General features: G+C 45.0%; 1 protein-coding gene across 2 annotated transcripts in view; it reads left to right on the top strand.

Moving 5' to 3' along the window:
• The window catches only part of REEP1 (receptor accessory protein 1), a 68,818-nt gene that overhangs the window by 24,431 nt on the left and 21,361 nt on the right, over positions 1 to 23,026 (top strand). For both annotated transcript variants that reach the window (XM_071447476.1, XM_071447475.1), the window contains exons 2-5: positions 3,868 to 3,940; positions 6,716 to 6,792; positions 8,632 to 8,752; positions 10,322 to 10,435. In XM_071447476.1, the coding sequence (XP_071303577.1) occupies positions 3,868 to 3,940; positions 6,716 to 6,792; positions 8,632 to 8,752; positions 10,322 to 10,435 (385 nt within the window). The remainder of the gene's footprint in view (positions 1 to 3,867; positions 3,941 to 6,715; positions 6,793 to 8,631; positions 8,753 to 10,321; positions 10,436 to 23,026) is intronic.

Genomic DNA, 23,026 nt, shown 5'->3' on the forward strand with positions numbered 1-23,026 from the left:
TAGGCAGTCTAACCTTTTACTTAGATTTTTGCCTCCTGTTGCACAATTACTTGACTCTTCAGTGATTTCTTTACAGCTGCTGTTTTGTCCTTTTCCAAGGTGATTGTAATTGGTGTAGACCTCCAGCACAGAGCAGTGCTGGAACTGTTAGGCTGTTGTGGTGATTTGTTTAATGCTGCAAGTGAGCTTTTCCTAGCTCACTGATGGATGTCACCACTTCCTTGTGTCTCTCTCTATACCCTGAGGGTGTGTGCTTGCTTTAGCCCAGACTGCAGAACATTTCTGTAGCTTTCAATGTAGCAGCTACTCTACATCAAGCTCTGGGAGGTTTGGTGATCAGGATATCTGCTTCTGCACAGAAGGTAAAAGAGCCAAGGCTTTCTTGGGTACACAGCTCATTCAAAGAAGCTTTGAAAGATGGAAATGGGTGGGGAGTGAGTTGATGCTGGTTTCCTAAGGAAATGAGACTTAAGTTGTCTGTTTTTCCACTGCTGCAAAACTTTTGGGTCTGCAAAGTGGTTGTGGCCAAAACAGATGGGTGAGAGAGGTCTCAAATATAAATTTCCTACATTATTCCTAAGAATTAGCTGCTGGCTAGGAGACTGTTTTATAGCACTGTCTGCCAGGAGGTAAAAGCTGCAGTGCTGACTCCATAGGTAGCTCATTAATTTGGCTGGCCAGCACCAGACAGACAGACAGACAGACAGTGCCTGTAACACAGAAAGAGTCACAGCACATCTGAGTCTCAGCTCAGCTGGCAGCTGTGGGAGGGAACTGAGGGGCAGTCCTGTGATTTTGGGGAGGTGGGAAGAAAGCTGAAGGTCCTGTGATCTGGATCAGGAGCATCAGAAGCGTGGCAGAAGAAGGATATGGAGATGAGGAGGGCTGGGGAATGATGTGGTTGGAATTGGGCTGCAGGCTCAGACTGGGGGCTGTCAGGATGACTGCCAGGGAACAGCTTGTTTTGGAGGCAGTGAACTGATGTGCAATGGGGAGCAAGGAGCACAGGAGCTCCAGGGTGTGGGAGAATAAATGCAGGGAACAGCAGAGGAAGAGGGTGGTGGCACTGCAGTCATTAAAGGAGAGAAGGGACTGAGGAGGATGTGATAAAAGAGCAAACCAACAGGGGTTAGGAACAACGTTTTCAGGCATGGAAAGCAAAGATAAGTTACTCCAGCTTGTTAGGCTGGGAGTGGGGGTGACTGAGACAGGGGAGAGAGGTTAAACATGGGTGCATCCAGGTGGGGTAGAGAGCACACAGAGGTGGAAAGGAGACTTGGACAAAGAAAGACTTGATGGCTTTCAAGGGACAAAGGAGGGACAAAGGGTCAGCCCCAGGTTTGTAGCGTGCACAACGAGTGCTTTGGCAACATTCTGAGCATGGGGATGAAGGAAGGCAGGAATCAACAATAACTTTAATTATGCAGGAAGCTTGGATAAAGGGGAAGTGAGAATTATTGTCTTCAGCAGGGTAGAGGAACTGAGGGAAGAGATGCAGGATTGATGTGTGTTCTAATTAAATCAATTGTACTCGACCCTGATCCAAAGCCAAGTGAAGACAGTAACTTCAAGAGACTTTTTGGAATATCCCTATACACAAATATTTGTTTTAAAACCCCTGAATATGCTTTACAGAAATGCCCAAACATCTTTTCTCTTCCATTTGTAGAGTGTACCCAGAGATTGTGATCCCAAGCCACTTAGTAAGCCACAGCAGTGACAAGACTGGCTTCCAACATTCCTTAAAACAATTTTCAGTCTGGTAAACCACAGCAGTAATAAATGTCCATATATGCACACAACACCCTGCAAGGCAAATCAGTGAAACTCTGAATCTCCAGTTTAGGGAGATCACATCACCTTATTAACTGTCCCTTGCTCTGCACATGCAAAATTATTGCAGTTTCCTTCCCTCACATGATTTTTTTCCCCAAATATTTATTGTCTGCAACTAATTATTTTCTGGTATTCCTATAAACCATTTGCTTCTTCAGGATCCAGTGACTTTCTGTGACCAGCACAAACTGAGGAAATGAATATCAATCATTCAGTGATTATTTGCAGGAAATAAAAGTGTGAGATAGCAGCCAGCCTAGGCCAAGAAGGAAGAACAGCATTGCAGTGCATTTTATAAGGAGAGCCAAAAATATTTTTCATGTGCTCAGCTGTTATTTTCTGAGTATTGTAGCTTTCTTCTTTTTGTGAACTCTTCCTTCTTTGGATTAGGTCCTGCTACCACTGAACTTGGAATATTTGTTGTTACATCTCAGTGAGAGCAGAATCAAGCCACTGTGTGTGTGCTCATCCTTGCCTTAACCCATGTTGCTGTTTGGTGGGATACTGCAAAGGACAAAACCACTTTTGGTTTCCCAGGATCTTTCTGAGTGTTTGTATCTGATCCTTGCAGATAGCACAAGCCTCTCTGAGTGAAATAGGTTTGGAGCTGACTGCTACCAGCAAAGCTTTTTGAAACCAGTGGGAAGCCTCTGTAAAATGTTGAATCTCCTCGCTCAGTAGCTGCTTTTCTGAAGTCTGCATTGTGCTTCAGGTTCTGCTAAGCCATGCTACAGTGAGCATGATGAATAGCAGGCAAATTGCCTTTGGTCACTGCTTTGGAAATCAAGATGTGTGCTGGCTCACCCCATTCTTTCATAAATACCTTCCTGAGCTCCGGGAAGGATGATGGTGCACCATATCCCAGAGTGTTAATTTTTAATGCCTTATGCACGTAATGGACTTGACTGTAATTATGAATCCCTCAGCACACAGTCACTGCTGGCAGGGTGGAAAAAGATGGCTCTGGGTCCATGTGGCTCCACAATTAGGGATTGAAACATTGATCATTTTCATTCCCAGGAGCAGAGGAAACAGTTGTGTGAATTAAAAGCAAAAGCTTCAGCGGAAGGATGGGTAGTTGCAAGCCAATAAACATTACCCTGCAATCTATTAAATTTAGACTTTGCAGCATCATCCTCCTGCTTTGAATAAAACTGACTGAAACCTGGGCAGGGCAAAGTGGTTTTGACAAGCCTATGCTTACGTCCAGAATAATCCAAGTGAATAAGCATGTAGGCAGTGATGCAGAGAGAACCCAGGATAAAAAATTCTCCACGTGTTTTTCTCAGTAGTGCTATTTTTAACTTACAGATCCTTGTTTCTTTCTTACATGAAATCTTGAAGCTGACAGCATCCCTTTCAGGCTTGAAAATGAAAGGAAGCTGTCTGAAAGAGCAGCAGAGCTAGGACTTTTAGGCCTCATCATGTTGTCATATCTTGGTGGGCAGATTCCTTCTCCTTTCATGAGCCCAAATTGACTTTACTGAACGGTGCAAGGTTCTTCCATGTACCAGGTTTAATGTAGGATAAGGCACCCAAACCCTTGCACCAGTAGAACCTGAATCCTGCTTTATCATCTGCCAGCTTTTCAGAGTACTGAACAGAGGTGGAAGGGATTTTAGACAAATAATTCTCTCTCTGAAAGCAATACTCCCATATTCCTGGTGTTGCAGTAGATTGTTTCAAGATCAGACTTTTAATTTCCTTTTGAAAGTGTGGTGGTGGCCTTTTTTGTTTGGTTTGGTTATTTTTTTTGTGTGTGTAACTCATACGGTACAGGTTTGGAAACCATTGCAAAAGGAAAACCAGCCTGAATCTCTGCTCTTCATTCAAGTCACTGGAAATAGCTGCTCTGAATTCAGTGATGCAAAATCACTCCTGTGCTGTACTTAGTGCACTCAAGCTTAAATCAAATCCTTACACATTTTACCAGTGCAAAAACCACATTTAAAACACAGGGGGAAGAAAAAAAATCTTTCCCTGTGACAGGAAATCAATTTAATCCGTTTATTGTTTGTTTGTTTTTTCCAGGCTTATATTTGGCACACTTTACCCCGCATATTATTCTTACAAAGCCGTGAAATCAAAGGACATCAAAGAATATGTGAGTAATGAGGTTTGTGGCTGTGCTGGGGGGTTGTTTTCTAAGATTGCTCCTCACCACATTGGAAAAGTGTTGTCTGTATTCTGGGAAAGCTCATAAAGGGGCAGATTGGCCTGAAGGTGGACTGGTTGTTTGCTGGGCACCAATGAGCCTTGGGTTTGTGCTCCTGGCCCCAGTGCAGAGCTGATGTGCTCCTTGACAAATGCATGCTGCTCCTCTGGTGGTGAGATACACAGTCACTTAAAAGGCATTTGGCATCCAGAGCTTTGTGTGCTCTTCTTTGTTTCTGAAGAGCAGCATAAATCAAAGCCTTTTCAAAAAGCCTTGAAGCTTTAACTGCTCATTCAAAACAAGGATAAGAGGAGGCAACTAGAAGTGCATATGACTGAATCCTCAGACAGAAACATCCTTCCTTGCAGAGCGACCTATTTACAGGCAGGTCTGGCAGCTGGCTGTGCTCTCTTTTTGCTTTTTGCTGAAAAATCTTTCCTGGGCCCTGGTTTCTAAAGGCATATGGGGCCACCAGGGAAAGTGAAATGAGGGAGAATCAAAAGCACTTGGATGCTGTTGGGGTCCTGTGGGATTTGTAGTGCCCTTCACAACCTGAGCTCTTTTAACTTCATTGAACCCAGCTCAGCCTCCAGATCTTGACTCTTCAATCCTCTCAAGATCCCAGGGATAACAAGCCCATTTTCTCATCTGGAAAACAGCATACATGTCTATCCCATAAAATCTTTAGTGCAAACTCAATCTGGGACTCACTGTGGCTGCTAAGAGTTTTGTTTATAACTTTCCTCCTTCAGAAAATGATTTTGGGTATTTTGAGAAACATAAGTGTTACAGAACACAGCAGATACTTAAGGTAAAATGTCTCTGCAGCCCTTGAGTTTCTCAGGGCCTCTTTGCCTGAAAATGCTGAAGATGTTCACAAGCATCTCCAAGCAGTGTCTGCCACTGATACTTAATATTTCCATAGTCTCTTATTGGAAGGTATTTTGTTGAAGGGTCCAGTTCCTGTTGGAAATTGAAGTGGAAAAGAGGAACTCACATCAGACACTTGTGCTTGTGACGCAAATGTGAGAACAGCTGATCTGACCTGGTCTGCCCTTACAATTGATTTCAGTTTAATATAGCAGTTGTGGCAATGTATCCATTAAGGCGTGATTTAAAAAAAATTATAAATGAAGTAATAATTTACACTGACACAGGAGGAACCGTCTCTTATGAATCAAAACTTATATCACTCTAAAATAATTTTTTTTCTGCTTGGTAATAGTAATTTTGATGAATGTTTTAGGCTGATCCAAGCCCATCCACACCAGGTCTTGGTTTGTGTTTAAAAGTTTTGCTGGCAGTAATGTCTAAGTGAGAGAGCCGTGTTGGCAATGAGGCTCTGAGGAGTCACAGTTACATAACAAATCTGGCAGAAGCTGCTCTAGGAAGATGATGCTCTCAGGCATTTGGCAGTGCCATTATTGTTGTCACACTACGTATAGATATAAATATGCACATAAATATAAATCCCAGGAGAGCAGTTATGTAGTGACAGGTGCTCAGGGAATAATTCCAGTACCTGCAGGGAGATGGAGACTATCAGTACTGTCCCACTGTATCAGGGAGAACATGGGGATATAATTTCCAAGCTGGTGAGATCCAAATTTATTGACACCTTCATCTTCCATTCCCCAGAGCAGCACCTGGTGTAGGTATCCCTCTTGTGCTGTCTTCCCTCCAGCCTTTCCTTACCTGTTGCAATTGCACCAGCCTTAGCTAACATAATTCTCTAATTCATGGATTTTCATGGATTTTCATGGGTTTTACTTCCTTAAGCTTTTTAACATTCCAGCAAAGCTGCTTAGGGATCTCCATTTTCAAGTACACCTAATTAAACAACTGTTGTCAGTTAAATTAACAACCTTTGTCTCACCATCTTTTTCCATCCTAAGAAGAACCAATACTACATACTTCAGAATAGCTGAGCTGTGCTTTTAGGTGCCATTTAGTGCTCAGTGACAAAAATTTCCAAATTCCTGAATTACTTGAGGTGCTACAGTTTATCTAACCAAGTCACCATCCCTAAAGACTCTCTTGCTGTCAGCCCAAAGGAAACCATCATCCCTGACAGGGGAGTTTCTCCAGTTGAACAAAGACAGCACAGCACATGCTCTCACTACCAGTGTGAGGTAAAACATTCCCCCCCGAAGCCCAAGGCAAGGGATTCAAACTGTTGCCCTTGCCCTTCTCACTGCACTGGGTATGGGTGGAGCAGGCACAGCCACTCCAGGGCTGCCCACTGAGTCAGTAACTTGTGGTGAGTTGATTGTGCTCCTGAGCTCTCAATTATGGGATGGGCAGTTACCTCTTTACCTTTTGCTGGCTGTAGGTATTATGTAAGTAATTACATTTTGTCTTAACTGGAGTTTGGCCAACAACCTTGTATTAACATTTGCTATTAACTGAGCCAAGTGAGATTTTTAATGTCCTGTGATAGGGCTGTCATGCTCTACTGGCCAGTGGAGTTTCTGTAAGGACAGAGTCAGGGTGTGCTCTTCTTTTCCTGAGCCCAATCCTAAAGGCCACAGTCACCTTCCCAAGGGCTGTGTAAATCTGACACGTGTTATGTGCTGAAGTGGGGCAAACTGGCACCTTCAAGTCCACAGTAATTGCTAAACACACAGTGGGGAGGGTGAGGGGGTAAGAATTTCTTTTCCTGTGAGAGTTATTCTGTGCACTTGTGCCTGTAAGAGATAGTTTGAGGCTGTTTTTGTTTACCAGGTCAAGTGGATGATGTACTGGATCATATTCGCGCTCTTCACCACAGCAGAGACGTTCACGGATATCTTTCTTTGCTGGTAAGCACCAGGGGAGAGGCTCTTTGGCATGAGATGAAAAGAAAATGGAAATGTTTACAAGGGGAAAAAATGGCACACAAAAGGTGCACTGACTCCTGTACAGGGGTTCAGCAGCTTCAAATGCATGGAGGATTTTTGTCTGCAGGAGACATTCTTCCTTTCTTGGTGCTGCTGTCACAGAGAAAAGAAAGAAGTGGAAAGGCTCAGTGGTATCTCATTAGTGGGAAAATCATTACTGGAGTCTCAGCCCTGCCTGTCAGAGAGGCACAGCTGACTGCCCAGTTGGATGCTGCAGAGGTCATCACATAAATAACAGTTGATTTAGCTACAGGCTGAGTTTTAGACTTGCCTGGCTGTATCCTACAGTAAATACACAGACTGTGGATCAGGTGCAAACAGCCCTGCAGCACGAGACTTTGTAGGTTGCTGTGTGGGTGGTTGTTCCTGGGATGTTTTGCCTGGCACATTCTTGGCTAGGCTGGGTTTCTGGTTTGATGGAGGACAGTGACAGTCAACACTGATGTGGCTCTCTGGTGCCTGTGGAAGGATGCCTGGTGACCTCTGTCAGGATGAGAGTACGTAAATGCCTATTTATCAGTTTCAGTGTTTTTTGGATGCTCAGGTTTGCAAGTGCTTGTTGCTTGGTTGCCCTTTATAGTAAGGCCTTTCTACCAGAAACCAGTGAGATCAATAGATTTAGGGTGAAATGTGACTGCAGTGCATGGCCCTTACAGCCTATTCCTGCACAGCACTGCCTGCCTTGGGTGAGTCCTCCAGATGAAGGAAATCAGGAGAACTTGGCAACATGTCAGATCTATTGAAAAGGAGATAAAAGACATTAATGCCCATCTAATTTGCATGCAGATCTACCTCTCCTGTGCTCATCTGGAGCTTTGTGGTTTTTTTGGAGGATGAATTCTGTGAGTCTGCCAAGAGAAATGGCAGAGGGCTCATCCAGCCTGTGAAATCAAGTGTGCTGTAGAGATCCTTAGTGAGGTGGGAAATCAGCCTGGCACATCCATGCTCAGAGCAGAGCATTGCAGAGGCCCATGGTGTCAGACCTGGGTGCTGGCTGGCCCAGCTGGCTCAGTGACAGCACTGTGTGGCACAGCAGGGGCCTGTCTGGGTCCAGCTGGGCTGGTCCACAGCCATCACAGGTCTCTGCACTGCTCTTGCTTGCAAAGAGCAACAATTGTTCCTCACACTGCTGGCAGCAATTTGCCTGCCCACATGAAGATGCTGCTGGGTCTTGAGCTCTGGCCTCTGTCCTCCAGAAAAGGGTCTGGATAATTTAATCTCAGGATGTGCCTGGCTGCTTGTTACAGCTAAAGCATGTTCTGTTGTTAACGTCCTCCATATTTTGCAGCCCTACCTGAAAGTCAGTGTGGATCTGCACCTTTATGTTGCTTGGACAACAAAGGTTCTTGTATTTCAATTTTAGTCATGTAAGTGTTAGCTTAAAAGCTGAGAGGCAAGGAGATGGAAAGTGTATAAATACATATCAATGAAATATTGGTTTGCTGGTTTGGTCTTTGCTTTCAATGACTGGGGATACTGTGAAGGCAGCACCTGTGATCTTTGCATATAGAAAGCTCCTCTTATCACATGTCAGAGTCTCTTCCAGACCATTAAATAATGGTCCTGATAACCAAGTAAAGATTCACCCACATGTGTCGTTGAGATGTGCTCAAAACTGAGTCAATACACTTTAATCCTTAGATTTTTTGGTAAGCAAAAGCTGCCTTGAGCTAGGCTGGCAAATCCCTACCTGTGCTGAGCATCTCTAATTAAGGGCAGTGGATAAATTGGGAGCAGACAATAACCCTCTCTTTCTTCTAGGTTTCCATTCTACTATGAACTCAAAATAGCTTTTGTAGCTTGGCTGCTGTCTCCATACACAAAAGGCTCCAGCCTCCTGTACAGGAAATTTGTTCATCCAACTCTGTCTTCAAAAGAAAAGGTAATCACAGGTGCCTGGGTCCTCTCTGGGTGGAACAGAACTGTGGTGTGTTTATTCCAGTCCCTGTATCATTCATTTCCATTGAAGGGTTGGGAGTTGCTGATTCTCCCTCTATTATTTGATTCCCTCTTCTTGGTTGGTGTTTTTGTTCTTTGTGGTTGTTGTGTTTTTAAATACTGGCATCTGTTCAATGCACTCACACTTATTAACTCATTTTGGTGCAGTTGAGAAGGTGGGAGGGAGGGGGATAAAAATACTTCCTGAGCTGCTTTGCATGTACTGGCTGATTATAGCTGGAGTGCTCTGTTGTGGCTGGATATAACAAATAGAGAAACTTGGTCTGGCAGCCAGGACTCCTCAACTTTGTTCTGCCTAAAGCATTGTACAGCAGTGAGACAAACAGCCCAGGCAGTCTAAAATAGGCTTAGCAAACACATGCCTGGCTGTGTAGTGTGGTGAAAAAAGGCATGTAGCCTGTTGAGGTCCTAGATTAAAAAATGTCTTGCTCAAATTAAAGGTGCTAATTTTGGGAGGGGGACATTACAACTTGGCTATCATTTGCCTGCCTGGGAGATTCCTGTGGCTGTGGATGGGACAGTGTCAGGCAGATCCATTTGGCTCAGGAGAATAAATGGCCCAAGAACAGCTATTGTCACATACCAACATGAAAACTGCTGAGTGAGTGACTGATTCCTGCACTGGCAACTTGGAGATGGAAGCTCTCCCTTTAGCCACAGGCAGTGAAGGAGCAGTTGGATCTCAGTCCTGTCCAAGAAGGACAGTGGGAATCAACCCATTGTCTCTGCTTCCCTTTGCTTGTGCTTCCCCCAAGCAGGGCTCATGCATTTTGAGCTGCCACCTCTTACCTGTGGGGAATAGGGAGAGCAGCCAGCAGCTCCTCACAGCTTCCAGGCCCCACTAACCCAGAACATCCACCAGCTGAGAGCTAGGAGTCCTTGCTATCATTATCATCCAGACCCCAGTGTCCTGAGGGAGGGACAATAAGGGCAGGAACCTCCCCAGCTGTTTCACTGTAAATTGAGCAGCATCAAAGGCCCGAAGCTCTGGGCCTACCAATTCCATGGGCATCTGAAGCTGGGCACTGCTGTGATGTGCAGAGATATCCCAGATATTTCTGAGGCCACCTGTCCTGGCCACAGGGCAGTGCAGCTTCAGCTGCCCAGTGTCATCATATGAGTATTTTTATATATGAGGCAATCCCATTTGTCTTTGGATTGCACAATTTGCAAATGGCTGTCAGTTCATGTTGCTCAGGCAGATTTCTCTTGTTCCAGGATCACAGCTTTGGGTTCCAATCTTCCATTTGTAGAATAAAGAGTTCCCCAATCCTGCAATGAGAGTTATTGCCCCCCCAGCAAACTTTTCCCCTTTGCCAATGTTGGCTGTGAACTTCTTTCCAGCCACAGTGGAGGACATGGAGGACATCTACCTCTGTAAAGCATGACCTGACTTTGCCAAGAGTCTGAGACTGGGAGCATAAGCCTGAACTTGTCCTTCTTTCCCTTCTTGTGCTTTTTTAATTGTTTGTTTTGTGTTCTGCTCTGGCAGGAGATCGATGACTGCCTCATCCAGGCGAAGGACCGGAGCTACGACGCCCTGGTGCACTTTGGCAAGCGGGGGCTGAACGTTGCAGCCACGGCAGCTGTCATGGCAGCTTCCAAGGTAAAGCTGCAGCTCAGGATTCACATTGACATCTCAGGACTCACTGACATCTTCTCTGCCCCCTATGCCAGCAGCAGCCCCAGTGAGGGGGGGAGGGATGGTGGGGTTCTCTCAGTGTTTTGTGTAGTGAGCTATAATTTTGTGTAGTGACGGGAAAGAAGATGAAGTTCATGAAGGGTAAAAGTTCTTCTGCAAGGCATACACATAACATAACTGGTGTGTAATTCTCTGCTGGGATGTTGTGTAAGAGTGAATGGGAAGTGCCATTAGCTGCTTTTGGAGGATGAGTAGATGTTGGATGAGGGGTCTCATCTGAAGGGGTGTATCCTATATTCTCTTCCTGGCTCAGAGCCAAACCCAGAAAATAGCTGTATCTGTTGTTCCTTTTCCTGCATGAAAGCTGCAAGGACTTGATAACTGCATTTTGGGGTCCTGCCCTCTGGCCATGGGCTTAGAGTCAATGTGCACAGTGTGTTTGGAGACTTGGCTACCAGGCCTGTTCCAAAAGGACAGTTGGAAACATATGGACAAGGAGGGTACTGGTAGTAGGAACAACATGAGAATGGGACTTGAAGGAAGTTATTTTCCTCTGCCAGATGCTTTTCCTATGACCTAAGGCACATCACTTTAGTAGTCCTTGGCCTTACTTCCTGCAAAAATGCAAAATGCATCCTTGGGAGGCCAAACACCATACAGCTTATAAAGCCTGTTGAAAGCAAGGTATTACAGAAGGGGGGAGCCCAAAGGGTGTGCCATGCTCATGGGATCACAAGGATATGCTAAACCCAAAAATTGTCTCCTTTTTCCCTGCCTAGTATTGTGCAGACTATATTGCCAGGTCTGTCTTCTCCTGAGCTGTTTTTCTTCAGTAGGGAGACTCTTCTAACCCAGGGACTAGGAGATAAACCAAATTTGGACTGAAACCTGGGATAAACGTGGAGCCAGGACAGTGCTGTGTATCATATGCCCAATGAAATAACATTTTTGTGATGCCTTCAGGACACTTAACACTTTTGCTGCTGCCATGTAAGCCTGAAGAAGTCACACTGGGGACATAAATAGGCTCTGGGAATGCCAATTTTGCAGCACTGCCTTTGCTCTGAGCCCCTTCCTACAAGGTGCTGCACACTGTCTGTGCTAGAGCTGTTTTTAGGACACAGTGAGAAACTCTGTGTGAATCCCAAAGGAATTCTGGCTCCTCTCTAGGTAGCTCCTGAATATGAGAAGCTCAACAGTAATCCAAACCCACAGTGCCAACCTGTTCCTCCATCAGGACTGCAACAGTGTCTGCATCAGCTGTTCACTGGAATGAGAGCCAGCACCACGGTTTTACTTCCCACTGTTCCACTTTTCTGCTGCTTTTCTTAAGGCTCTCTCTGCCTTAAAATGTGGCTCCAGTGGCAATGGGGAAGAGAGGGAAGAGTCTCCATGGTACAAGGAAGCTGTTGTTTTTCATGGTTGATGAAACTCCCCTTTCAGTGATGGAAGAAAACAACTCTGTCACTCCTGTGGTATTATTGTACTGCACATCTGCCAACACAACTTGAGAGAAAACTGTTAAGATATTGCAACCTGTAAATGGGCCAGAAGAGTCTTTCTTGCACACTACTTTGGGGAGGGGAAAAGGATTTGTTAATAAGATTGAGAGGTTGTTATTTAATACATTGTTTGATTTTTACAACAAAGCAATGACTGTTCAAGCATTTCCCTAAGCCCTGACATTTAAATTACTCTGAATGTATGAGGAAAAAATAGAATCCCTGTTTTCCTTCACTACTTTGGCTTGTGGCCTCCAGCAAGTTGCTTGTTTCTGTGTGCCTAAGGGTGCAGCTCCAACAGAGAGTGTGAGCCAATCTGACAGCTCTCCTTCTCCAAAATGGGGGAGTGCTCCAGCTCCCAGGGTGCTCCAGCATTTTGGACCTCCTCAGGTTATCTCTTATCTATCAGAAAGTTAATCCTGAAAGAAAAAGAAAGGGGTTTGTTCTTTTGAGCCCACAAACTTATCTCAAGTGGCTGAGCCAGCATAAGGAAAGGGATTGAACTGCATTGTGAGAGCATGGCCAGAGGAAAGGAAAGCAAGATCATCCCTTCCTGGTCTTGGGAACCAGACAGATTAGCTGTGCTGTCCATGGGAGCACACCCCAGTCTGTTCCCAGTGTAATATCCAGGGATGGTTAAAGCAGCTCCTGTCCCTTGTCCTTCTGAGAGGGAATGTGCCACTGTTCTGGCAGGGAGAGCAGCCTGGTGAGAATTCCAGCCTGGTGAGAGTTCCAGCCTGGTGTGCTGCAGTGCAGGAGTGCTGAGCTGGGGCTCCTCAGGCATCCAGGATGTGGCTGGGGGGTGTGGATGTGTCTCCATGTCGCTGTCCCTGCCGATGGGGAGGGAGCTGTTCCCCAGGGAGGAGTGGTACAGCAGGAGCTGCTTCTCTTGCCCTGGTTTTCAGCTGCTGTCAACTAAGTGTCAGTGCCCTTCCTTGCTCACTTGAGAAGGTATAACTGAGCCAGATTATCCTGCCTGAGAAGAGTGTAAATGACTAATTATCTGGAAAACACTTTGAGCAGACAGATGCCAGACCAGACTGCAGTGCTGTCCTTAGGGAGAAGCTTCCAGGGAAGGAGGAAAGAGAATACTATTTCTAAGGCTTATCATGGTTTTCCCAACGCCAAGATTTAAGGATATCCAGCTAGTCTGTGATAAGTGTTGAGTGTGGTGGGAAAGTGAGTTCATTTGGTTTCAGCCTTTAAAGGATTGTGTTACAATTGGAACCTATAGAGATGATGATTTATTCAGTAGCACTGAGCTCCTGCAGCTTCCATGGAAAACATGGCTTTTACCAGCAAGTGAATGTGAGGATTATTTACTGTTTCACTTGGATTACTGGGTGAGGAAAAGATGCTTTTGTATGCAGAAATGGACCTTTAGGCTTTGCAAATCAACTTCACATAGTGGCAATAGACAGTGAGCTGCTGGGTTGAAAAGGTGAAAAGGGACTCTGTACAGATCTGTTTTCAGTAAATTGGCTGAAATCTAAAGGCTCCTATACCTGAGAGAGAACATGTCTCATGCTGTGCCCAGCCCTGTCCTCTCCTTTCTGTCTGAGCTGTGATCCATCATGGTCTTTTGTCTTTCATGATAAGATCTTTGGGCAAGGCCCATCTTTTAATTCTTTTCATCCATCATATTTTTTTTTATCCATTGTTTTTGTCCATCATATTTTTTAATCCATCCTGTTTATCCTTTATCCTTTTTTGTGCAGCACAATGCATCTGCCCCTCTGATTTTAATTGGTGTGTGACAGGCTGCTGCTTGTATATTTACTGCAGGCTAAGATGCTGCAAGCTGTGCACAGCCACACCTTCCTTACCTCTGATTCCCTGTCCCTTTCCCTTTTTTATCTTAAATACCCCATGGTTTCAGTTATCCAACTGCAGGTTTGTCCTTCCCCCTCCTCCTGCTCCCTGCCCCTGCTCTGTTCTGTGTTGAAGCCACACTTGTGCTAATGCTGGCACAAACCTGTGCCAGCTCATTTTACAGGCTGAGGAGCTGTCAGTGTCCCAGGCACCCTGGGTCTGCCCAGCTGGCTCACTTGGGTGTTTTCTCTCTCTCTGGAGAGTCTATTTTTGATGCTCACTAGGCAAGCAGAATGTTGGATATCTGGTTTATTACCCCTGCTAGGTGCTCAACACAGATCTTTTCCCTGCTCCTAGCAGCTCACACCCCCACCAAGGAGAATAATCTCATTTGGGGCTCTAATCCTGTCCTCATCACTTGGTGATTCTGTCACATGTGGTGACTTCAAGTGGGTCACTCATAAGTGGTAGGATTAAATGACCAGGCAGTAAATCCTGCTGCTCTTTGTGTGTTTTCAATTAGTTCCAGCTAATTCAGCCATTTCCATTCCTGAAGAGCCCTGACCACCACCATCTTTCCAGCTCACCTTGATGGAGAGAAAACAAGCTTGCATTTGGGCCACAGCAGAAGGGAGCAGCAGCAGCAGCAGCAGGGCTGTTACAGCCCCAGCCCTGGGGCTGCTGCAGGCCTTGGCCAGGCAGTGCATCCATCAGATGGGTCCTGGGCAAGAGTGGGCTCTTCACTGCCACCAGTCAGGATCCAGTGGAAGCAGCTGGGACACACATGGCTGCAGCAAGGAGAGGCTCCAGTGGCTTGGAAGCAGCACCAGCCTTCCCCAGCACACCTGTATGTTCTCCCTTGCTGCCACCACACTCCCAGCCCTTATCCTTCACCTGTCACACTGAGCCTGCTGCCACCTGCTGCTTTGCCATGTCCCCAGTCCCAGCTCCTCTATCCTTGCCCAGCCATTGCCTCCTGGCTTCCTACAACCCACACATCACCAGTTTTACACTCTCCCCCAGCTCTCTCACTCTCTCTTTCACACTCCTGAGTTTCCCAGATCCTGTCTGGATGTATCCTTATTCCCCACCCTAAACAAACCAATTCTGCTAAACAGACCCACATCTTTCCCCACCTGAAGACAAACCCTCCTCCCAGCCACTTAACCATCCCCAAGTTGCAGCCTCAACACTGCTTTTCAAAGGAGATTTGGAGAAAACATCCCGTGCCAGCAGACCAGTGTACTGCAGAGGTTTCTGACAATGAACCTCCCCCTGCCTTTCTCCTGCCCTGGTGTAGGGGAGGTGGCAGAGCAGCTGGTGCTGTGCCCATGGTGTGCCCACTTTTGCACAGGGGAATGGGCACAGCGTGGTGCTGGCAGTGGGTGCAGAGCCCTGGCAGGAGCAGAAGAATGAGGTGCAGGGAGCAGGCACACATGACTGGTGTCAGTGAAAAGCCCATTTGTGCCTAATAAGTGTGAGAAGCAGCCCAGGAGCCTCTGCTGGGTGGGGAATGTGGGGAGCCAGCAGTCGCTGTGTGTATGGCTCAGAGGAGCAGGCAGGCACACAGGCAGGGGGCTCAGGGTGTGCACCCACCTGCTCAACCAATGCCCTGCCTCAGCAGCTCCCAAACCACCTGTCTGGGCTGGCATTTCCATTCTCTTCATTTCTGTTTCCACCCTTGGGCTCACCTTCCCCTGGAGGGTTTTAGCTTCATTACCTCAAGGCCTTTTAGCCCAAGAAATTTATCAGAGGGTTTTTCAGTGCATTTGTTGTTTTTTTAAACCAGGACACTTGGAGGGAAATGCTGGTGATGATTTAGGCTTTATCCTCTTTAGACAAACAGCATCATTTAAGTAATTTCTAGTATCCAGCTGGTGTAGCCAGTGCAATTGCCTGAAAAATCAATATTTAGATCCCTAATTTACCATGTGATTTTAGACCTATTTACCGTGGAAACTGGGAGAAAAATACTTGTGTGGGAGAGACATGCTGCCTTTTGTAACAGAACAGTGGAGAGCTGCACTTCTACTTGAATTGGGAAAGGGGGGCAGGGGTGGGGAGCATCCTTTCCCTTAAGATGCTTGAGAAAGCCTCTTTGTAATGATTAGATCCCAATGCTCAGAGGGAGAGTGCTCCTTTGCTGAGCAAACACATGGGAGCACAGTTCTGACCAATCTGCTTAGCACCACATCTGTGATGGCCACATCAGGTGCCCTCATCAGTAGCATGGCCTAGAGCTGCAGAGGTCAGCAGTGATTTAGAGTTCACAGTCTGAGAAGCCTCTGGGGGCACCTTGCTGTTATCTCAGAGGGGCTGAGCTTGTTGCTTTTGGAAGTAGTTTCCATTTGGGATCCAAAATCAAAGATCTTGGAGCTATTTTACACCAATAAAGGGGAATAACAAATGGCTTTCTTAAAATATATGGTGGCCACAGATTCCAGTACTTTGTGAAGTGTTCTTGTCATGTGTGATGCATCTTTCATTCAGAAGTCCTTAAGAATCTGTTTTTCACAAATCTATAGAATGCTAGTGCTCTTTGAGTTACAATCCAGGTAACTCTTTCCAGTTTCTCTTTCATGGCTGTTTGGTTGGTGTCTCCAACAAGCAAACAACACTCCCTGAATGCACAGGACAGCAGAACCAAAAAATAAGTTTATACAGAGAGGCTAGTGTGGGAGAAACAATAACAAAGAGTTCCCTGGAGAGGAAATGAACTGCACAAACAAAAAGGGTGGATGAAATTACATTTCCACCATCAACATTAACGTCAGCTGGTTTCCCTTTGAGCCTTTATTACTGTCTGACATTTCCAAACAGGTAGCTCTTCCAGACTAGGCATGGCACGCAGGCCCTGGCCATAAATAAGGATATTGCTTGTAGGATGTTTGTGTTCATCTGGTGGCAGAAACAATTTACTCCTTCACTCATGCCTGTGCTCTGCCCATAAAGTTGATGGTTCTGCTCAGGGCCTGCCTGCAGCCAGACATGAGGAAGCTTCTGTGTGCAAACTCCTGCTCAGTGAGCAATTCCCCACTGTCACTGTACTGCTCAGGAGAAGTGTCAGTCACTAAAATGACTGCCACGTGTCCCTCACATAATCCTGTGCCTAAATTAGTCATTAGGCCTGACACTGGGGATTTCTCCAGTGGGAAGCATCAATCAAGTGCAAGGAGTGGAGTAGCAGCCCATTGTGTTTATAATTTGCTTTAGGAGTGGAGCAGCAGCCCATTGTGTTTATAATTTGCTTTAATCTTCAAAAACACATGTTAGGTGACACCTTGTCAGCTGGGGTTATGGAGTGGTTCCTCCATATCTCTCCTGGGAAGCTGAGGAAGGGAGGACCTGTGTTCAGGTTCTGTCCACAGGTGGGTGTCCCTGCTTTTTATGTGTATGTGAGTCCCTGCACATGGTGCCCAGTGTCATGCTCATGTCTGACCTCGATTACTTATGCTTCAAATAGATCTTATTCTCAAAGCTTTGGTGTGTGTTGCCACAATGGCTCTCTTTTTTCCCTTTGCTAGGTCTCTCAGCTACTCCATTTACACTTGTATTGGGACCAGAAAAAAGGGCAGGTAATCTGCTGAGTGCTTTTACTAACCCCTAACTAATGTCTGCTCCCTGTTAGACTGGTTGTTAGACTAGTTGTTAGACTAGTTTGGACTGTTTTCAGCTGAGGCCAAGTGCTGTCTGCTCTGCTTCCAGTGGGTAGATGCTGCGTGCTGAGCTTTAAAAGCCTGTCCTTGATCTCATCAGCAAATTGCCTCCCAGGTCCTCTGCTGGCACTGGAAGAAATTCCAGCTCCAGGCAGGGAGCTTTTACATGGAACACTCATTGAACTGGGCTGATTGCTGCTGTGTGTGCTGCTGTGCTCTCACTAATGGATGAAGGGATCTCTCTCCCTGTGCTGTGGTCCCTGTGGGGATGGTTGGGGTTGCAGTGGAGCTTTTAGAGGATCTCTGGCAGGTGTGGTTGGGGCAGTCCTGCTGGCACCACAGCCCCAGCTGGGGAATGTGCTCTACACCCTCAGACACTGGCAGGATGGAGGCTGCAACGTGCATGCAGACATCTGTGGGGGAGAACTGCTAACCACAGCCACAGCAAAAAGAGAGGAGGGCATTAACAGATTGAGGATTGTGCTGGAAGTGTGCTGAGTGTGACTTAGTGTTCCCTTGCTTGTCTCCATTAACTGCTGATCCTGAGAGACAAAAGGCCAGGAGGTGCCATCCTGCATTAACACTGAGTGTACTAAAAGCTTCTCTTTTGTGACTTGGCAGTTTTGGGTTCCTGATTTGTCATGCTGTGTCATAGTTTCCACAGCTGCAAAATGGAATTTGTAGGTATTAGAGGTGTTTTGAAGCCTAAATAATGTTTATAGAATTCTTTCATATTTATAGACTGAAGGAATGATAAAATCTAGACACTGTTATTTGTTTATATTTAGGTCGTATTCAATGGAACTGTTATATAAATTGCAGATTTTTAAATTATGTGCTTATTTTTATGTACTTTAGCTACCTACATACATGAAGTATTTATAATGAATAATTCCACTGAACTTAAACCCAGTTTTTCCCAGACTCCTAAATGCATTTTCCTCTAAAAAGTTCAAATGGGAATGCAGAGACTGATTATAAAATGGCAAAAAAATTTAAGACAGTTCCAGCTCTTTCTGATGGAGTGCCTTTTACAGTGCTTGTCACAATGCAGATGTCAGCTTTTGGAAAGTATTTCTGATCCTTCCAGGCAAATACTGATTGCATCAGTGTTTGTGCTCTGGACCCAGAGAGGCTGATGTTTGTTTTTTGGAGGATGATGATGGTGATGTCTGCAACATGAAGAGGAAGGCAGTGTGCAGGTTGCTGGCTCTGGAAGTTCAGTGTTTTAATACTGTTTTGTTATAGTCTTTAAGGCAAAAAGGAGAGAATGTGCTAGATGTGGGTGAGATAACAATGTATCATTTTGACCAAATTTAATTTAATACTTAAATTAGTTTTAGATTAATTACTTTGCCATGTGGATGGGAGCTTTAATTTCACTTAGAATCAAAAATGAGCTTCTGCAGTTTGTCTTGGTGGCCAATGCCCTCAAACTGTTGGTGCAGTCATGAATCTAAATAAGGTTGATATCAAGTGATAGCAGTGACTGGGCAGGGAAATTACCATGTCCTTTTTAGTATTTGTCTTTTATCCTATTCAGTAGCACTGAACCCTGGCTCTTCCCAGTGAAAAGAGAACTTGTGAGGTTGGTTGATCCTGGGGAAAGGAAGCTTGAAGAGCTCCACTTTCAGTCTGTGCTGTACCTTCACCTATGGGCAAGATCAGATGAATTTGGGGACAGATGCACTGTAGTGATCAGGGAACAGAGAGACACCTCTGTTCCCACCCGTGTTCCCCAAAACCTCACTGTCTGTAAAATCAGAAGTGCCATGTCCACAGGGGTGCTCCATGTCTGAAGAGAAGCTGGATGAGAAGTTGAGTGCAGGCAGGGAGTCCTGTGCCCAGGGAAGTTAAGGCTCATTTTTCCAGCACCATTTTGTGCTTGTGTCCTCTAAAGTCCCAAAAAGGTCTCACACTGCCAGCACAATCATCCTGGCAACTGCTGGTGCTCAGTGAGGAGGAGAGAGAGGTGGTGTCATCCTTAGTCCCACAGCCCTCCCAGCCACAGTTTTTAGGAGGCTTTGTAATAACACTGAGCTGTTTCTCTGCTGACACAGAGATGGTGTTACTGTCACGATGCTCCTGTCACGATGTTTCTGCTGTCACACTCTCTAGGGCAGAACTAGCCCAGATCTGTGGGGAGGTGCTGCAAACATGCTCTGGCCTGCAGCACAGGCATAGCTTCAGGAGCTGGATCCTCTCTCCTTGCTGAAATTCCTGGGATATCTCTCATGTCTATAGCAGTTGGAAGAGCATCTGCATGATCATGGCCACAACAGTAAACAAAAATCCCCCAAACAGCTGCTCTTCATCTTCCACATGATTGTTTTAACAAAACACAGCCCAAAACATGAGCTATGCTAAATTTACTCTGTCAAGAAATAAAGCTATTAACTTATTTTCTTTTGCTAATAAAAGATAAATATTTTTGTGGAACAATAAACATTACATCTGGATAAAGTCTTTATTTCTAAAACACAGCTCTGCAAACCCTCCCCATGCTGGCTTTTCAAATGTTTGTGATTTCATCTACACCAGCTGCTTAAGTGGCAGGGAAATAAAAGTTGGTAAACAATATTTTCCATTTCACTCTGAAACCATCCCCATTCTGTGGTAATTTCTGACACATTTCTATTTGGGGTCAACTAAAATTGTGCTAACTGGGAAAGAAATGTGAGTGTTACACTGTATTCTAGGAGCAAATAAATCAAGTCTATCCCTACAAAGGCCAAAGAAGGGAAATGGAACTCTGCAGGTTTTCACAGGTGTTCAGTGCCTTCACTCAGGCCAAGCCTTTGCTGTTCTTGCCATTTCTGGTGTTTGGAAAAATTGCTTCATAGAATGGTAGGAACAGTAACAGTAATATTTGGCTATTACCTGTTTTATAAACCATCTTTATTTTTGCTGTTAGAAACTCAGGTTAAATTAAATAAAAAATTAAGAAAAGGCAATTTTAGTTCTTTCTTTCCTGGAGAAAGTCAAAGTTGTTCAGTTCAGCTGCTTCAGTCTGTGCTCAAGGCTCTGTATTCCACACTGATGTAACAGACCCATAGATGACAGGCACATCTCAGGTCCCTGTTTCAAAGCTCTCCTGGGCCCTTTGACCATTCTCTGCTGCTATATCACAAGGTGCACTGCAAGAATATTAACACATCTTCTCCATTTTCAAAGTGCTGGTGTCATCTTCCCTGCCAGGTTGGTCTGACACATGAATCTCATCTCTAACCTGACTCATGTCCACACACAGAAATTGCTGGCTGGAATGAAATGGAATTTGGGTTAGCTGGCTGAGCAGAGCAGCTGGGGGGAGCTGAAAAGCCTGAGCCCTGCTGACACTTGAGCTGGGTGTGAGGGAGGAATACAGCACTCAAATTACAGTTCATCAGCTGCTAACCCTCTGGCTTTGCTGGCCCAGTCATTCTGCAATAGCAAAATGTTATTTAATGGTCAGATTGCTCTCACTGGAGATCTGCCTGTTGCAATCAGGCTGCAGGGTAGGATATCTTGTATTGGCTTGGAATCAGTCACTGAGAATTTGGTGTCTGTGCAGGAATTCAGTGCAGGTTCCAAAACCCATCCAGGGCTGCACTGAGCTCTGGGCAGCTGAGATCTCACCCAGCTGAGCAGCCATGCAAGGCAACTCCAGTTACCAGCCCAGAAACATTTGCAGAGTAAATGTAGCTTAAAAAAAAACAAAACTGGCCCAAGAGGATTAACTGGAGATGCCTCTTGGAGTGAGAACATACCCCAAGAGTGGCTCAGCCACTGGCAGGAGTAGCCAAAATTCAGGCATCAACTCTTGTGCCAGGCTGGAGAATGTGAGGGCAGAGGTGAGAGTTTAGCAAAATATAAATTCTAAGGACTCCACTGCCATGCCTATAAAATCAGCAACATGATATGTCTTGGTATTTAAGCAAAGAAGCCCCATCAGTTTAATTTAAAATACTTTCAAAAGTAGAATAGGCTAGTGGGAAAGAGCAAAGTAAGTCTGCTGCTTCTCTGTAGCAGTCTGCAGGAAAGCTAAATGTGGAGTTGAGAAGGAAGTTTGAACTCATGTTTCTTGTGCAAAAAGCTTCAGGCTGAAAGGTTGGAGATTACTGGTCTGTCACTTTTCTTGAATGTAAAAAGTGCAGACTGTCACAGTGACTGTAGGTAGCAGCACCTGATGCCCTCTCTACTTACACACCCTAAAAGTGGGGTGCTGAGGAATTTATATGAGATAGAGACACTGATTTTCCTTTACTGTGCATGCAGAATTTCTGAAGTGGTGTTGATAAATCAGTGGGTAAATTATTGCTTTGCCTTCCCAGTGGATCAATGCATAGGGGACAGGCCGTGTTGCCCAAGAGCTTTAGCAGGAATGTGTCCAGTCTTGCTTTGATTGTGGATGTCCAGGGTGAGTCCTGAACCTTTCTCTCTGCCAGACCAGCTGCAGAGTGAGCTCTCCATGGCCTTGCCCTGCACCCTGGGTCAGGATGTCAAAGCTGCAGCCCAGAAGGGAGCAGCCCTGTGCTGTGGCACTGGTCAGGCTGTGCTGCTTGGACAAATACAAGTCTAGATGAAAGTGGAGGGTGAATTGCTACAGGTTACCTTATCTTTTTGTTAAACAGGACAATATTTACTGTCTGTTATTTGCCTTCTTTCTGATTTCATCTCAGTCAAACAAGCCATTGAATTTTTCCTCATTTACAGTTGCAGAAAGAATGTTAGAATCAGGCTCTCTGTGTTTACTTCAGTACTTTTCAAGACTATGTGCCATGAAGTATCTTTCAGATCCTCCCCCCTCAATAAATTATTAAAACATCAATGTAATTTTTATAAGTTGTACAATTTATATTCTGAATGTCATTTAATGTAACTCAAAAGTTCTGTATATATTGATTTTTTTGGTGTTCCTTCTTTATGGCTGTGGTGCAGTATAAAGGTTACAGAATACTTACAGTCAACCTTTTGATGGGGTGCAGTTTTAATGGAAAGTGACACTTAACCAACCCATCCTTTACAATTAAATTCCTTTCACCAAGGAATATCTTTGTTGTCAGATTGAGAATTAAAGTAAAAAGAAATAAAAATATTGCATTAATTCATTTCTTCATTAAGCTGCATGAAAAAAAGCATTGTTATTTTTCTTGGAGTTTAACAATATTTTTTAATTACTTTAAAATTGCAAATTTTCTGTGCTCTGGAAATGTTGTGTGTTGCTGAGAATGGCTAGGTAAATATCACCATAGATGGTTAAATTTAAAAGGGAGTTATTTTGATGCAGGCCATTTCATTGTGATTCTGAAGCCAAGCATCTGTTTGACTCATTCCTAGTGAAGGAAAGTACCTACTAGAAAGATAAAGCAACATCCTGCTCCTTTACACATGGCTGTCACTGTCATACTTTCTGAAAAATCCCTTCACCAGGATTTCTTCTCCTGGGAAGCTGAGAAGCCTCAGAGAAAAAATGAAAACCAGAATTATCTGATTGCTTCTCCTGTTTTGCTGCTTTGGGATGTGTTTGGAGATTGTTTACCAGCTGGCCATTGTTTGATTGGTTTCATGTGAATTGTTTTAACTTAATGGCCAATCATGGTTAG

This window comes from Agelaius tricolor, unplaced genomic scaffold (assembly GCF_023055355.1).
Source record: "Agelaius tricolor isolate 1412-34295 unplaced genomic scaffold, bAgeTri1.0.p SCAF_24, whole genome shotgun sequence".
NCBI lineage: Eukaryota > Metazoa > Chordata > Aves > Passeriformes > Icteridae > Agelaius > Agelaius tricolor.